The 17,288-nt window shown below is 35.0% G+C and overlaps 2 protein-coding genes across 3 annotated transcripts; one reads left to right on the forward strand and one right to left on the reverse strand.

Moving 5' to 3' along the window:
- Nucleotides 1-972: 972 nt before the first annotated feature.
- On the reverse strand, nucleotides 973-4,744 carry LOC102577655 (ribosomal protein L23 family protein). 2 transcript variants are annotated; one of them, NM_001288535.1, is given in 3 exon segments: nucleotides 973-1,642; nucleotides 2,714-2,854; nucleotides 4,529-4,663. In NM_001288535.1, coding segments are annotated over 2 exon segments (567 nt in total). In that variant the 5' UTR covers nucleotides 2,837-2,854; nucleotides 4,529-4,663; the 3' UTR covers nucleotides 973-1,198.
- Nucleotides 4,745-6,476: 1,732 nt separating this feature from the next.
- LOC102584255 (DNA repair protein RAD4) lies at nucleotides 6,477-16,776 on the forward strand. The gene is made up of 15 exons (XM_006364569.2): nucleotides 6,477-6,636; nucleotides 8,461-8,535; nucleotides 8,677-8,801; nucleotides 8,997-9,320; nucleotides 9,418-9,510; nucleotides 9,911-10,003; nucleotides 10,087-10,188; nucleotides 11,789-11,838; nucleotides 12,540-13,274; nucleotides 13,835-13,962; nucleotides 14,043-14,116; nucleotides 14,198-14,392; nucleotides 14,487-14,639; nucleotides 15,788-15,997; nucleotides 16,192-16,776. The coding sequence occupies exons 1-15, from the start codon at nucleotides 6,594-6,596 to the stop codon at nucleotides 16,576-16,578; spliced, it is 2,787 nt and encodes a 928-aa protein (XP_006364631.1). The 5' UTR covers nucleotides 6,477-6,593; the 3' UTR covers nucleotides 16,579-16,776.
- Nucleotides 16,777-17,288: the final 512 nt, after the last annotated feature.

The raw sequence follows: 17,288 nt of genomic DNA on the forward strand, positions 1-17,288 counted from the left end.
GGGCCTCTTTTAAGGTTTGTCTATAGGCCTAGAGGCTTGTTGGTAGGCCCAATACGTTATTATACGACGTAAAATAACATAATTTTTAAAAATTTCTACCATTTGAATTAAGTACGAAAGTCTCATTTTTCCTTCTTTCTCTCTTTAACATTGGGATACATCACTTCATATCTATCAGATATATTATAACTTTGTTTGTGTACAATATATCTGGTATAAATATTATTGTTGATACATAACCTCAATTATTTTAAACTTAAATCAGTATAAATCTGATTTATAGTTATATATATGATATATAAATTATGTATCCGCGAATTCTGAAAAATTCAAAATTATTGTAATTTGAGAAACTTTCATGATAGAATGTAATTAGCGCCCAAATTTTTGAGGTTTATGTACTATATACATTTATAGGTGTTGTGTGGTGTCGTCAGCTCGTGTCGTAAGATGTTTGGTCAAGTTCTATAACGAGTGAAACCCTCGTTATTTGAAAAGGCGAGAGGTTTTAAAAAATACAATACATAATGAGAATTAAGGGTTTATTTATTTGTTACATAGATGTTCTCTAAGAACTGTATCAATTTGCTTTGTACCCGTGTATCAATTCACACTATATCTATTTACACTGATAGAGAGTAAATCAATACACTATATCGCGAATATTTTAAGTAAATTATTGTTATATTTGATAATTAGATAAACTGTCATTATGATAATAATTAATAATAAGAACGCAAAATGCTGTTCATTTTAAATTTTCTTGAATTAGGGGTGTTGTTAAAATAATAGCATAGATTAGATTATTGGTTTTACAAAAAGTAATATATATGTCCTTTTGTGCAAAATTTTAGGGATTCAATCTTTTGATTGTTGCTTCTCATTTTCAATTTACAACAACAACCATAAGCGGAGACTGGGAAGGGTGGAGTATATGCAGACCGACCTTACTTCACAAAGGTACGGTAGAGGTTATTTCTAATTGCACCTCGGCTTAAGAAAAACGATTATTCAAGAGTGCATCAATTTTGCTTCAAGAAAAACCGATAAAACTCCATGTAACTTGTTGGAATTAAACTAGCAACATTCAATTATAATTATACTAAACAAAATGCCAATGATGCAAAGCATACATTGATACAAATTCAATTATTCCGAAGAGAAAGATAATCTACTTAGCCGCACCAAAAATACTGATCTACCTAGGTGCATAAGACCTCATACTGCTCCAAGGAAACTTTGCTGCTGCAGCGCCAACATCACGACGTTCTCCACCACGATCGCGGCCAACGTCTGAACGTTGTCCACTACGGTGGTCACGGCCACGACCGAATCTCATCTCTGACCGATTCCTTCCATCTTTCTTCTCGTCAAGCCAATGCATCTTCTTAGGTTCATCATCCTCAACAATGCTAGACTTAGATTTCTTGCTCATATTCTTCTTTTCCTCTTGGATCACTCCGATAGGGAAAAGGTCCGGCGATATAGATAATGGATTCCTAAGAGTAACATAAGCTTTTTTGTAGTCTGGTTTAGCAATTAACAGCCCACCTCTCTTTTTCTTCTTTCCATCCATGTTAAGGGTTTGGACCTTTTCAACTTCAAAGCCGTAGAGGGACTCCAAAACCCTTTTTATCTCAATCTATACATAAAAGTTCAAGAATAATTCATATAGCTGATGCACTCAACACCAAATAGCAAGATTACGCATTTCTAGCATCAAATAAGAAATTATATACTTGCACCATGAGGGAAATATAGACATTTTTCACTGAAAGATTTCATGACAGGAGTCTAATCATTTGAGAAAAAAGCATGAGAGACAATGAGTGATTAACCCAAATCACCATGTGACCTAAAGTTAGTTCACCTACAACTCCAAAAACACACATTTCACCATCACTTCTTATTCTAGAAAACAAGAAAGCTTCTAAGAATAAAAGAGCAGAGATCAGAGAGCGATTTATTTTCACGAGAACAATTTCCAATACTACTTGGTGTGCAATGTAGATCCCCTCCGAGCAATATGCAAAGATTTCTGTTCATTTTTGCAGTAACCAAGAAATGCAAGACTTCGCAGGCAGATATCTGAATTCATACTACAAGCAGAACTAATCATCTATGCAAACATTTAACTGGTAAGATCTATATAACTATTGCACGATCACCATACTAAGACCCAAATCAGGCGAATTAGAATTAACAAAAGGATGACAGCACATTGGGCAGTATATTAAGCAGCTTCGCAGATGGGCTAAGAGAAACATCAAACAACAGGAAGAAGCACAAGGGAATTGCAAACAAACAATTCATCACTTCCCAGTTCCCATCCAACCCGTCATTATTCATACAGCAACAGATTTGAAATAAGCAATTTGAACAACCTCAAAGTAACACTAAAATAAATGGAATCATTTCATACAGAAACAGATTCAAAATGAGCAATTCGAACAACCACAAGGTAACATAAAAACTAGACAGGCAGATCAGATCCAATAAGTTATGGAAGTCTCAAGATCCTTTTTATAAAAATGCCAAGTTGGAATACAGACTTTGAAAATTTTAGGCACATTAATCTTTCAAAGGGCAATAAAACCTAAAGATAGAAGGTCCCAAAATTTTACTTGCTCTAACACTTGAAATATCGACGACTAGTTTGAGATTGAAGGGTAGTTCTTGTTGTAGTTTAATAAATATTATTAAGATATGTTACCTTGGAAGCAGAGGGGATGGTTTTGAGGGAGATCTCAGTGATGTTGGAGAAAGAGGAAGGCATGAGAAGTTTAATCGGAAGATTTGCGAAGTTCACAACTCTTCTTCCCAATCTACTCCCCATCACAATGATACAAACTACCTACATTAGAAATCTTTTAGCAACAAAAAAACAAAATATACAAATGATACAGAGAGATATACTTGAGCAGTAATTGAACCACACCAAAACATATGGCAAGAAAAGGTCCAAAGTGGACAAAACGAATGTGCATTGTATATTCAACTATTTGATAAAAAACAAAAACATGTAAATCAATGGAAAAAATTAATTAAAAAAGAATCAAAATAGCACACTCAATTTTACACATGATACAAGCAGATGAACAAATCAAACAACTCAAAAACCAGCAAAAACAAAAATAATTGAATACAAAAACATGAGCTTTCCGCAGCTACAACAGCAAAAAATGATTAAAATAACAAAAGATTACCAATACATGTGCAAACATATGTTACAAACAGATTAACAAATCAAACAATTCAAAAACCAGCAAAAGAAAAAATCACTAAATAAAGCTAAAACCTGAGCTTTCCACAGCTACAATAGCAAAATCATGATTAAAAAGCAATAAAGCCTTACCAATACATGTAGAAACATGTAGAAATAGATGAACAAATCAAACAATCCAAATAACAGCAAAAAGAAAAATCATTGAATAGTTCTGGCTGTTTTGAATATATTCATGGGATATTTTAGACTTTGTTTTCCTTTCCCTAAAATTTCACAAAACTTCCTGCGTAGGGCAGTCAGCTTATCCAATTCACAGGCAAGACGATACAGGGATCATCTCCGGACTCCGATTAATTCAATCTTCATCGTCTTGCTAACACAAATATAAGATACAGAATTTGGTGACTAACTTCCGAATACTGGTAACCACCAAGGCTTTCCAATTAAAATAATCAAGTCAGTTTCACAATTGGCTAAAGCAGTCAGTCACTTGACAGAAAGCATTACCCACCAATACGAGTATACAGATACAGCAGGTGAGATAAATTATTAGAAAATGATAACAGGGTGTCATGTTATAGAAAGACTATTAGCAGCAAGTCATACTACAAGGCAATCGTTATACTATCTTATTGCCTATTTAGTAAAATAAAATAAAATAATCATTATGTTTTCTTGTAACGCATCAGCTTGAAATCAGATGGATTACTCCATAATCATCATTCCAAAGGTTCTTTTCATTTAAAAGGATGGAGAATGCAGGCACCAGCTAAACAATCTAAACTTCAAACTGCATATACCCACATAAAGTCCTCCCAGGTCTACGACATTTGCTGTTTCCAGTGCGGGATTTCTTTAAAGGAAAAGGAGTATTGAAAAAATGAACAGATAAACCATCTTAAATCGTGTATTAAATAGGGAATCACATACAAACATACATAACGAATTCCCAAGCCAGACATCTGATGGCAAATATTTAGTGAAGTTCTTTTATTGAAGCTAATATCTTAGTGTTCAATTAGGGTCAATGCACAGAGTTACATAGTATAAGGTAGAATGAAGAACACAGCAGTACACTAAAAGGTAACGCTAAAACATGAAATTTCCGCAGCTACAACAGCAAAAAAGGATTAAAAATAACAAAAGCTTACCAATATATATAGAAACAGATGATACAAACAGAGAAGCAAATCAAACAATTCAAAAACCAGCAAAAACAAAAAATAAGGAATACAGCTAAAAAAATGAGCAATCCGCAGCAACAACAGCAAAATTATGTTAAAAAAAGCAATAAAACCTTACCAATATATGCAGAAACACGCCAGGGACGTACAAATCTGCAACTTTTCGCAGAAATGCAGGAGAGGAAGAGAGGAAAATGAGTAAGTATGAAGATACTTTCAGGTTTTAAGAGAGAATCTCCATTGATGAGAAGATTTTTGATCGGGAGAGAAGAAAGTGTGTGTTAGGGTTTCAGAGAAAAAAAGGGAATTGGAGAAGATTTGTTTTTTGTTCCGGGTTGGACTAGACGACTTCTTTGGGCCTCTCTAAAGTTTGTCTATAGGCATGTTGGTAGGCCCAATAAGAGGAAATGACATATATAAACAAGGAAAAATTACAGAAATTTTTCATTTTAGTTTACTTAATACCATTATCTCCTATAAGTTTTACAAATTTCCAAACTCCCTCATTTTCGCGCATCAGATTAGTGTATCATGTATAAAATGTAATGTATCTTACTTAACGATTAATGTATCTCGCACATCATATTAATGTATTAGCGCTTATATTATTATATCCGTTTGAGGGATTTCTATAATTATAAACTTTTAAGGGATAGATTGTAATTTTGCCTTAAAAGTATGTGATTTATGTAATTTGTCCTATAAACAACTATTAGCAACATTTAGATTTCAACCCATCTAAATGTCGATACTTTCATCAATTCCTTTAAATTTCATTTAGATTAATAACGATTCAACACATATATTGATACGCAGTACTATGGGATTACATGTTTACATCGAATTGAAAAAAAATTCAATGGATTCATTTAATTAATAGCAAATTATCTAAATGTCGATACTTCTATTAATTTCTTTGGATTTCATTATAAGATTGATGAAGCTTCAATGCCGATGTTAATATAAAACAATATGGGATTACGAGTATACATAAGATTGGAGAGGGTGTTACTATTTAACACTTAGATAAACTGTAACTATAATTGATAATAAAAATGTAAAATATTGTTATTTCTGAATAAGAGCACTACTTAACTTATTTCATGTGTCGGATTCAAAAATCAACTTGCAAGGTTTGACACGATAAAAACTTGTAAGCTTCCCAAAAAGGCATATCATCAATCTCTATAACAATACATGAATTCCTATCAACTAACTTATTGTTTCACCAATATATATTACTATCATCCAATCTACCAGGTATATTGACCTATCTCAAAATCTCACCTTTTAATAAATCAAAATGATAATTAATATACGCAAATATAAGTACATTTAACAGTTTAGAGAATATATTTTTGTCAGTTAGTCTAAAGCAACTATCTCTACTCGGTCGTGTTCAATACATACAAAATGCACTAGCACATGAAGTTGGAACTATACCTTTCCCATAATCAAGATAAATTATATATAATCTTGTGCTATAATTGTGCCGATAACATGTCCAATTTCAATCTTAGATTATGAACAAAAAACTTTATACTTATAAGAATCGATGATTTAATCCTCCGTGTATAAACTTAAACTATATACTCTATACCACCTACTATATAAATAAACAGACACCACAAACGAATATATGATCTATTAAAACTGAATAAATATTTATTCTATAATAAATATTATATCTTAACATATGATTAATAATATATATCCAACAATCTCCCACTTAGATATTTTATCTTGAAAATTGTTAGAATACATCTAAACACATGATTTTTAATAATATATATCCTAATAATATCAAGTATAAATGAATGCAAAAAGTAGAGTATATACACATCTTAACCCTTATCTCACAGAGAGACAAAAGAATTATTTCCGAAAGACCTTGTAATGACTAAGTAGAAAAAGAAAAAGTAGAAAACAAACAATTTAGCACCCAATGGTGTGATCCCATGATCAACAAAATAATTGAGAATCATGAGGTCTCATATTCAACGATGACACGTGAAAACAACTAACAACAATTTTATCTCAAAATAACTAAAAAGGAAAAGAAAAAAGAAGAAGTACAATTCTGCTCCTCCTTCCCGGGTTTTGGGAATTTCATAGGTTTCAACCGTACCAAATAGCTCGCGCCTCTTCTTCTTCTTCTCCTTTAGCTAAATTCATCGAAAAAAATGCGAACCAGAAATCAGGCAAAGCGACAGAATCAATCAACTGGTATGTTTCCACAATCAAGAATGCATAAAAGTTCATTTTTTTTTTTTTGAGTTTTGTTTCTCATTTTGTAGTATTAGCACTGTTCTCGTAGTTTCTTGTTCTTTAATTTCGGTTATCACCAGTGTTTTTGTTATCCCGTTATGACATTATTTCATTGTGGTTACCGTTCTTTCTTTTTATGACGTGTAGTGCTCTCCATTTCGTATTATTTCATTCATGTTACGGCTCCATATCTGTAATCCTCTTTTTTTAAAAGCTGAGGTCTATTTGAAACAGTCTCGCTATGTTGTTGTTTATTTTTGTTTGCTTTTGTGTCTTCTTTAAGTATGCACCCTTTTATCGGATTATTTCACATTTGTTTGCTAGTTTTCTTTGTGATTTCAGTTTAGCAATTGATTGACCTCACCAAAACATAACCAAGAATGGATAAAAATTCTATCTTTGATTATTGTTTCTCCTTTTTTGTTTGCTTCTATGTCTTATTTAACCACCCTTTATCGGTTTATGTTACATTTGTTTGCTAGGTTCTTTATGATTCAGTTTAGCATCTTATTATAAAAATTCAATCTTTGATTATTGTTTCTCATTTTTAATTGGCTTAATACATAAACATACACTCAACACTGGGCCTCAACTGGCTAGTAAGTGTTCTAATTTTGAGAGTGTACATCTAGACACCTCAACTTGGTTTCAACGGGTAACTTAATACTTCAACTCATCCCCTGTCTTGTGGACACCGGATGTTGATGTGGCATATAGATTTTGGAGGTGTCTTTGTAAGTTGGAATGTTTAACTGTCCTAGTGGAGATGAGTTGAGATGTCCATACTCATTGGAGCATTTACTTGCCAATTGAGGACAAGTTTGAGGGTTTATCTATGTGTTATGCTCTTTTAGTTTATATATCCTATTCTTTAACTATCGGTTTAAAGGATTATTTTTTCCATGTTTTTCTTTGGGTTTCAGTTTAGCAAATGTTTAACTACACAACATTACAGCAAAACACAACCAAGCATAGGAAGTTCAATCTTTGATTATTGTTTCTCGTTTTTGGTTAATTTGATCCTATTCTTTGACTACCCCTTTATTGGATTATTTCATTTTTGTTTGCTAGTTGCCAATGGTATTCAGTTCATCAACTGGTATGCTTTCGTTAACCACACAACATGCCACCAAAAACACAACCAGACTGCATAAAGTTTCAATTTTTAGATTTTGTTTCACATTTATTTGCTTCTCTAGTCCTTCTTACAATCCTCTTTTCAGGTTCATTCATCTTTCTTTGGTAGATATCTTTGGCTTTCTGTTTATCAAGTGGTATTTTTTCTTTAACCAACATCACGACACCAAAACATAAGGAAGAATGCATACAATTCAATCTTGGATTCTTGCACTTATTCTTTTAACTGGTCTCCCTCTTCAACTATCCCTCTATGGGATCTTTTCATCTTTCTTTGCAAGTTATTTCTGGGATTCATTTTTTTTTGTTGGTAGCGTTTTCTTGGTTTGGGTTATAGCTTTGAAAAATCTTGTGGGTGAAGTGAAAAAATGAGTGAGTTCTCAATAGCCAACCATCTGAGGCATGTTTCTTTATTTTCAATTGATAACGTGTGTATTTTGATGATAAGTAATTTCTGTTTGTCTGCCTGAGTGGTGTCTCACTTGAAACGAACATTCACAAGCTTTGCAAATGACTAGTGACCACTGATCAAAAGGGAGATGATCAATATGCTTATGCATGGACTTGTGTTATGTGCTAAGTTTGTTTGTTCCATTACCGGAGCACACTGAGGTCTGGTTAACTTATGTGTTCCATTTTGGACAGCAAATGAAGACTCTTTGAAACACTATGGTGAGATGGAGAGCCGAAGCGGCTGCAAAGACGAAGCCAGTGGCAATGGTTTGTTCCATTGCAATTGTTCATTATTAATTAATATTTTTAAAAATCTTAATAAGTAATTTAATATGGATTGACAATAATAGTAGAGATTTGAGTACTTTAAGGTTGAAACTACGTTAAGAATAGAATGCTTGATTTCAGAAACTCTTGCAAACATATCTCGAGGTGCAGTGGGGAAACTTTTGAAACGAGTCAACAAGTCACGTGGCTCTCGGGGTCTGAAAACAGATGATAGTTACCTACGCAAACAGGATACCATGGGCGAGGTTTGTTTCTTTCTTGCTCTATCGCTTCAGTTAGGCAATGTACCGAGTGAAACATTTCCTCCAGGAAGAAGTATCTCTTTGTTTCATAGTGCTGAATAATCAGATGTGGTTTGCATGTGTTTTGGATGATGATTTAGGTATGAACTGCATTTTTATAATGGATTTCTTAATTTCTATTATGTTTTATATGTTTAGCCAGAGAATGGATCAAGTGAGGCAGAAAAGCAGCTTACTGGTACTACAGTTGTAAGGACTACATTAGATGCTAAATGCTGCACTACAGATGTGTTACAAAATGTGCCATTGGAAGTGGAAAATGGAAGTACAGATGTTCAGTGTCAGAGTATTGAGAGGGAAGATGAACTTGATGGTATTGATTGGGAAGATGGGCCAGTCGATACTTTGAAGTCCGAAAGCAATGTTAAGGAAGATACAATCAATGGTGTGACTGTTGAGTTTGATGCTACGCCTGATCCTAGTAAACAGAAGACAGTACGGCGAGCAACTGCTGAAGAAAAGGTGGTTTGAATATGATAAATATATGAATACCATGATCTAAGATTTTAGTCCCTTGTTGGAAGTGCATCGAGTTATACTTTTCCTCCTTAAATTACAGGAATTGGCTGAGCTTGTGCATAAGGTTAACTTGCTTTGTTTACTAGCAAGGGGCAGGTTGGTAGATAGCGCTTGCAATGATCCTCTTATCCAGGTTCTTTCTTATGCCTGTAGTTTGATATTCTAACTAGATTAATCATCTCTCACCTTTCTTGCTGTTATGGACTTATGGTTGTTATATGTGTTGAACTTAGAAATTGTGTAAATTTAAAATCTCTATATAATTCTACAACACATGATCACTGGGAACGTTGTGCCTATGCTTACATACTCTCAGATAATTTTAGTTATCATATGTTTTTTTGGCAACTCTCATTTATTATAAAATTAATCTATGGTTTCTTTTTTTTCCCCAAAAAACATTAATATTTGACTTAGCATGCTATACCTCTTCTGTGTGCATGATATGGAAATACTGACGAGCTTTTGACTTTTAATCGTTTGCTCCAAGTACTGATACTTATACTATATAAGAAATTACTTACTTTTGCCAGGCTTCTTTACTTTCACTGCTGCCCGCACATCTGCTGAAGTTGACCGATGCTCCAAAACTTACTGCAAAGGCACTAGCTCCTCTTGTCAATTGGGTATGTGTTACATGTTATCATTAAAACTACCCTTTGATATAGAAGTTTCATTCTCTTATTTCACCTTTTACCACTGGATGCAGTGCCACAGTCATTTCCGTGTTAGAGGTGCAAATGATACGGAGAAGCCATTTCATTCTGCTTTGGCATCAACTCTCGAGTCCCAGGAAGGGACCCCAGAAGAGGTATGTTTTCCTTTATAAGTGTTTCCTCCTTGTTTTGCTTGTTCTGAGCATAGCTTTTTCCATAACATTGCGTGCTCTCTTGGGAAGTTCCTGTGTAATGGATTAAGGCTACCCTGACATTTGACATGTTTCCTCTACATCACATGTTTACTTCTCTGCCCCATCATATGTTTGCATCTTCTTGCTTTAGGATATGAATAGGGGTGGACATAGTTCACCGTAAACCGAATTACCGAGCAGAACCGAGAAATTTGGTAATTCGCTAACTGGTACTGGATTTGGGAGTAAATTTCAGAATTTTGGTAATCGGTTTTGGTACCCGGTTCCAGACAAGTCAGTACTACCGAATACCACAGTATTTTAATCTATTACAGTTTTCCAATTATAGACATCGCCTTACTCTTATGTTGGATTATCTATTTAGCTCAAGTGGTGGCATAATGCCTTAAAATAAACTAAAGATTCATAGTCAAATGACTTTGATAACATGTCAGTTTTTCTTGTTTGTGATTATAACCGATCAAGTTCTCTCGCTCTAATCTTGTGTACAATGTTCAAGAATTTTCACTTTCTATTTAGAAAATAGTCTCTAATTAAGGAGCCAGCAGCAAAGTGATCAACCAGTTAAATTTTAATGCTTCAGAGAGTTGAAATGCTAGTTGTTTATTCAAGGTCACTGTCCTATTCAAATCAGTCAGTAACCTCATTGCTATTACTTTCCATTTAAACCTTTCTATACTCTCTGAGTGCCTATTAAATATACAAAATTTTTGAGGGTAAAACAAGCTGCGGGCAGAAATATAATTAATGGACGGTGGTAGGGGTAATTCAGACTTTAGGAGGACTAATTGGGTGTTTAGAAGAGTTAATGTGAGTGTAAAAAATTAGGTCAACCAAAAAAGTGGGGGGGAGTACCGGAGTAGTAAAAAAGAGTTGTGGCCTTGTAAAGGTGAAGTCCATAAGTAATTACCAACTTACTGTACCGGGATTTACCATACCGAGGTTTGATTTACTGTACTGGACTGAACTTTGAAAGTTCGGTATTTGGTATCTACTATCAATTACCGATTATCGAAAATGAACTTTGAAAATACTGAACAGAATTCCGAATGTCCTCCCCTAGATATGAATCAGATGGTCGGAGACTAGGTTGCATAGACATAAGCAGTCTTATAGTGACAGGAGATGGTAATAGATAATGATGGTTGCTGCTGAAGAAAATGGTTTAACTTGTGCTTTTCTGCTAGTCACCAAATTTAGCTTGCAATTTCTTGTAATTCAGACACAGTAATTCATTGCAGATCCGCTTGTGGAAGTTTCTCAGACAACAAGTTGTACAACCTAACCTGTTTTTGTGTTTGTTCAATTAGATAGTTCTTAAGTTTGTTATTTGCCCTTTTTGTCTTGAAAAAAAAGAAATTATAGAAACTATGGTCATTTAAATATGGTGTAATATCATGGTTAATTGCTTAAACTTTGGAACCTACCTATTTAAAAACAGAGTTGGAGGCTGTGCAGGCCTCTACATCTTGATTGAAGATACAGTGTTTAGTATTTTACCCATTTATCTTAGAACAAGCCCTTTTTTTTGTTATTACAGGTTGCTGCATTATCTGTAGCCCTGTTTAGGGCCTTGAATCTTACTACCAGGTAAGCTGCTACTTTTCCTATTCTTATTTACAGCTAAATAGCCTCTATTGTTCTTCTACTGACTGTTTTATTATCCGTTACTCTGGCTTCTTAATGACGATTATGTGTAAATGCTCTAAGTCGTAACTTGTTGACCATGAGGATTCATGTCAATGTGTAAGTCAGAGGGAGGGAGTTAAGCTGTGTAGAGCATTTAAACTCTGAAACTGTCTCAAGTCAGTTGAATTATTTTTATGACTTGTGTTCCCCAGTTCATATTAAGTGAGTTCTGTTTCTCATTTTACTGTACATATTTAGTTAGTTGCTAGAGCTATTGCATCGTGATGTTAACATTTGTCAACGAATTGACTATTGTTGGAGTAAGGAAGTGCATAAATATACCCTAGCTAAGTGCTGACAATTCAAGTTTCCCTGGTTTTTGACACATTTGTGGAAGTCCCCTTCTGCAGTCTTCTATTTTGGTAACAAGCGGCATGGTCTAGGAAGTTAGGTGACAATCTTGCATTAGAACTTCTCTTGTACAGGTTCTTTACTGCATTTCAAACATGAAAACCCCCTGGTGGTATGTATACCAAAAGGACAATTTAAGCTGCTTATGTTTTCTATTCTCGATCTTGCAAGCATTAAGAAAGCCCCAAAGATTGCAAGTTTTTAATCTCATGACAAATTACCTTCAAGATATCTGAAGATATTCTTTGCAGGTTTGTATCAATCTTGGATGTGGCTTCTTTGAAGCCTGAAATTGAGAAATCATATCCCTCTGGTAAAGGCCCTAGTAGGGCTGGTAGCGGGATATTTAGCTCTTCAACATTGATGGTGGTTGGACCAAAGTGTTCTCCTCTCTCTCCTGCTAAATCGATGGCTTATGGCAAGCATAATGTTTCCGATAAGACTTTAACATCTGCTGGCCAAGCTACCAATGACAAGTCTAGAGAAACTATTACAGATAAGTCTAATAAAAGAATGTCAGCATCAACATCAGATGCTCAGGGTGATTCTAATGATGCATGTATTATAAAAAAAGAGCGGCCAAAGAGAAAAGGGGACCTTGAATTTGAGATGCAGTTGGAAATGGCTCTTTCTACGACTGCAGTTGAAATTGCTAGGAACACTATGATCTCAGATGTGAAGGATGTAGGAAGTACTTCATCAAATGTATCACCGTTCAAAAAGAAGAAAATTAAAGCAGAAGAGTGTTCAACTTCCTCTCATGGAATATCAACTGCTGTTGGATCTAGGAAAGTAGGGGCACCTCTATACTGGGCAGAGGTCTACTGCAGTGGTGAGAACCTGACTGGGAAGTGGGTGCATGTTGATGTCGTAAATGCAATCACTGATGGAGAGCAAAATGTGGAAGCTGCAGCAGCTGCATGCAAGTTGCCTTTAAGATACGTTGTTGCTTTTGCTGGAAATGGAGCTAAAGATGTGACACGCAGGTTTCTAGTTCTCGCTGCTTTGGTGTTACGAATTTCATTGAGTGCTTTAGTTTCTCTTAGGTTTAGTTCTGTTAGACATCGTTTTATGTATAATCTTAATCATTTTATCTGCAGCATTTATGCTTTCATTTTTTATGGTTTGTCCATCTTGATTTACTCCTTGGTTTCATTACTATATAATATTATAATTACTTTTTTCATAGCATCATTGTTTCACACACAGAATCTTAAACCATTTGTGTCTTTCTCTTGTCATTTTTCCTTGTTTTACCCCTTCCGTACATAGACGAGATGCAAACCATGAGTTCTCGGTATGTTGTTGTTGAATCATTATAGTCCTCATCATTTTGCTTATGACCTAAAGTACTCTTATTATTATCATTACACTTTATTTTTGCTTTGCTCTTAAAACTGTGATAGACCCGGTGCACTTTTTAACGCTTTTCACCTTTGATGACATTGGATCAATCAGAAGCTTTTAAATTTATTGGAAGAGTCTGTAAGGATGAGATTAACTGGGAGATACTTCTGCCTAATATGTCTTTCAATTTTCCTGTCAGGTACTGTACAAAGTGGTACAAGATAGCATCTGAACGAGTCAACTCAATTTGGTGGGATGCAGTATTGGCACCATTAAAGGAGTTGGAGTCGGTTGCCACCAGTGATGTAGTTCATTTTGCACAAGGAGGTAATGATTGCCTGCTGGATATGTGTGAACATAGTGATAGAGAACTCTTGGAAAATTCTTTATACGGAATTCTTTTACAGCAACCAGGAGCTCTCTCGAAGATATGGAGTTGGAAACTAGGGAACTGACTGAACCTCTTCCAACAAATCAACAGGTATAACAAACACAAATATTTGCTAAAATGTGACTACGTTGTACGGCCAATAGATTTGGTTTGAACTATTTTTTTCTGCAGGCTTACAGAAGCCATCACCTATACATAATTGAAAGATGGCTTAACAAAAATCAGGTACTCTACCCCAAAGGACCTGTATTAGGTTTTTGTTCTGGTCATCCAGTATACCCACGATCCTGTGTACGAACACTCCAAAGAAAGGAAAGATGGCTTCGTGAGGGGCTACAAGTGAAAGCTAATGAGATACCGGCAAAGGTTTTATTTGCACATAAATCTTTTGTGTGTCTGCATTATTATTTTTGATTGTCCTCAACTCTGCAAGTACCATAATCTGCGAGTTTACGCTCAGGTTCTGAAGCGTTCCGGAAAGCAGAACAAAGGACAGGATGTTGAAGATGATGATTATGGCGAGGGAGATTGTGAAGGAACTGTCGCTCTCTATGGACAGTGGCAAACTGAACCACTGTTTCTTCCTCCTGCAGTAAATGGCATTGTACCTAAGGTGAAGCCTTCTACGTGATACACATGTTGATAAAGTTGAGATTTATTTGGGATTTGACATTTTATGCTAAATTATAAGCTATAAGAAAATAAGATCTATATTTTCTTAGGAACCATGCTTAGATAGACTCTTTTCCGCTTTTCCCATCTGAGAATCTCGATCTGCTCTAAGTGGGTGCATGCTAGAATCTTATGATAGTTTGATTGTTCAAAAGATTGTCTATTTTCCCTTTGCATCTTCAACTTTCCAAAAGCCCAGAGCTGCATCAATCCTATTTCGGGTTCAGAGCCTCTCCAGTAAGGATCCCTTTAACCCTTTCACAACATCATGTAAAGCTCTGGATTTCTTTTGACAGATCCATAGCATGTAAACCTTGTTTATCCATCTAGTTTATGCATCTTTCATATAGCTAATTCTCATATCTCTGTATTCTCTCCTGCTTAAGAATATTTCGTTTTCAATAACGCGTTACAGACAGAGGCATCTGCCATTATTTGAGTTGGGACAGATTTAATGTCTGCTGAACTTTCCATGATCTTATGTCTTAGCTACTGGTAGTTCCATTATCATTATTCCCTGTGCCTTGGGATTTCTCTCCCAGCTAAGATAATTTATTTTCCCTTTGCTTCTTGACCTTATAAACATGATGAAAAACAACTTTAGGACTTTGGAGATTAAACACTTAAATGACATAGATAAGTTATTGTGCCCATATAAGAGAATAGATTTTATAGAATTTCAATAATTTGTTAGTTATTGTTCCCATATAAGAGAATAGATTTTATAGAATTTCAATATTGTTTATAGTTAAAGGCAATATGTTAACATCCTTTAGGTGGTGCTTAATTACTCCAATTGTTCATTTGCAATTCAGACCTTTGAAATCTCTTCTTGCTAGAAATGTTGATTAAACCGATCTTAGGTTCGTTTGTTGGCTTCTTGAGATGGTTTTACAGAGCAGTTGCTTGAGAAGGTTATCTGTCCCTGTTCACACATTCTACATGTTATGTTTATATGTGCTTCTTTTCATACATGTAGCAGATAGAATAATTGGTTACAACATTTAGCTCAGTTTTTTTATTTGTTTACCGATCTTGTCTTTATGGTTGTTTTTGGCTAGAATGTGACAGTTGCTGTTTTTTTCCTAGAATGAGCGTGGTCAAGTGGATGTCTGGTCTGAGAAGTGCCTTCCACCTGGTACAGTCCATTTGAGATTGCCAAGGTTGGTTCCTATCGCAAAAAGGCTGCAAATAGATTTTTCACCTGCTATGGTTGGATTTGAATTCCGGAATGGTCGATCTCTACCTGTTTATGAGGGGATTGTGGTGTGTACCGAGTTCAAGGATGCAATTCTTGAGGTAATTAAATTGCATAACTGTAATATATTTCCATTGCTTGGTTACATATCTTTGAGGTCTCCCCCACCAATCATGTTTTCGTTCTTCATTCCTCAAAACGTTTTCGTTCAAATGCTATCAAATATGTCCAAAACCATTACTGCATTTGAAGCAACCCGGTAGAACTAATGTTGAATTCGTTGAGATGTTATCAGGCATATGCAGAAGAAGAGGTGAGAAGAGAGGCCAAAGAGCGGAGGAGGACTGAAGCAGAAGCTCTTTCTAGGTGGTATCAGCTTCTTTCATCGCTTATTACTCGACAGAGGCTGCATAATCGTTACGTAGACGGGGCATCCTCACAATCAGCAGTCAATATTGCAACGTCCAACGAAAAATCCTCCTTACTAGCTGGTGGCAGTGAGAACACGAGGAGCGCTCATCAAGAAAAATCTGAGGTTGCCAAGTCTAATACTCCATCATTTGTACTTGCAGAAAACCATGAGCATGTTTTCCTAGTAGAAGATCAGACTGTTGATGAAGAAAGTTCAACAAGGACGAAACGATGTTGTTGTGGCTTTTCAGTTCAATATGAGGAGTTGTAGAGCTTTTAATCTCTCAATTTTAGTATGAGAAGTTAGAGAACTTTTTATTCTCTTATTTTGCCTCATGCAAAGTTGGGTTGTAAGTTGAAGTTGATAAAAATACTAATGTATGATTGTATGTAACATCAGATCATGACAACAATCTGTCTTTTGTATAATATCGGTTTGGGATGAACTTAACTAGTAAGTGAAGATTCATATATCTGACCTCGACTTACTTTGAATCGAGACGTCGTCATCGTGTATGAACCATGTGTATGCTTCCTACTATATTGTCCTAAAAAGGACAATTTTTTTGCAGTTTAAGTTACTTATTGTTTCAACTTCAACCAAATATTATCCTTTTATGGGAAGGATAAAAGTAAAAGAAATACTTTTTGGAATAAGTAACTGTTACAACAATGTAGAACATTCCTACAAGAAGTTACAACCATGAATTTGTTGTAATAAATCAAGATTCCAAACTCAAGTGGGGACCTTAAGCACCTTTGATAAAGACATTACCAATTCATAGGAAATTTTAGAAGATAAAAGAGATAATGTCTTGGACAAAGACTATCTAGATTTTTTTTTTGTACATATGATGTTTTTGGTTCACATAACATGTCACAAATCCACTTTCCCACTGTCTCCATTTATATATCAATCCCTTATCCACTTTCACCTTCACTTCCAGCACACACTCACTTTATCAGTCACCATCAAACACC

The sequence above is a fragment of the Solanum tuberosum genome, unplaced genomic scaffold (genome assembly GCF_000226075.1).
Source record: "Solanum tuberosum cultivar DM 1-3 516 R44 unplaced genomic scaffold, SolTub_3.0 scf00505, whole genome shotgun sequence".
NCBI lineage: Eukaryota > Viridiplantae > Streptophyta > Magnoliopsida > Solanales > Solanaceae > Solanum > Solanum tuberosum.

Coding starts and splice junctions, on each gene's coding strand:
- LOC102577655 (XM_006364568.2), bottom strand. CDS start 2,836: ATGGGGAGTAGATTGGGAAGAAGAGTTGTGAACTTCGCAAATCTTCCG. Junction 1,643..2,713: donor CCATCCCCTCTGCTTCCAAG/GTAACATATCTT, acceptor TTTTATGTATAG/ATTGAGATAAAAAGGGTTTT.
- LOC102584255 (XM_006364569.2), top strand. CDS start 6,594: ATGCGAACCAGAAATCAGGCAAAGCGACAGAATCAATCAACTG. Junction 6,637..8,460: donor GCGACAGAATCAATCAACTG/GTATGTTTCCAC, acceptor CATTTTGGACAG/CAAATGAAGACTCTTTGAAA. Junction 14,393..14,486: donor CTAATGAGATACCGGCAAAG/GTTTTATTTGCA, acceptor GTTTACGCTCAG/GTTCTGAAGCGTTCCGGAAA.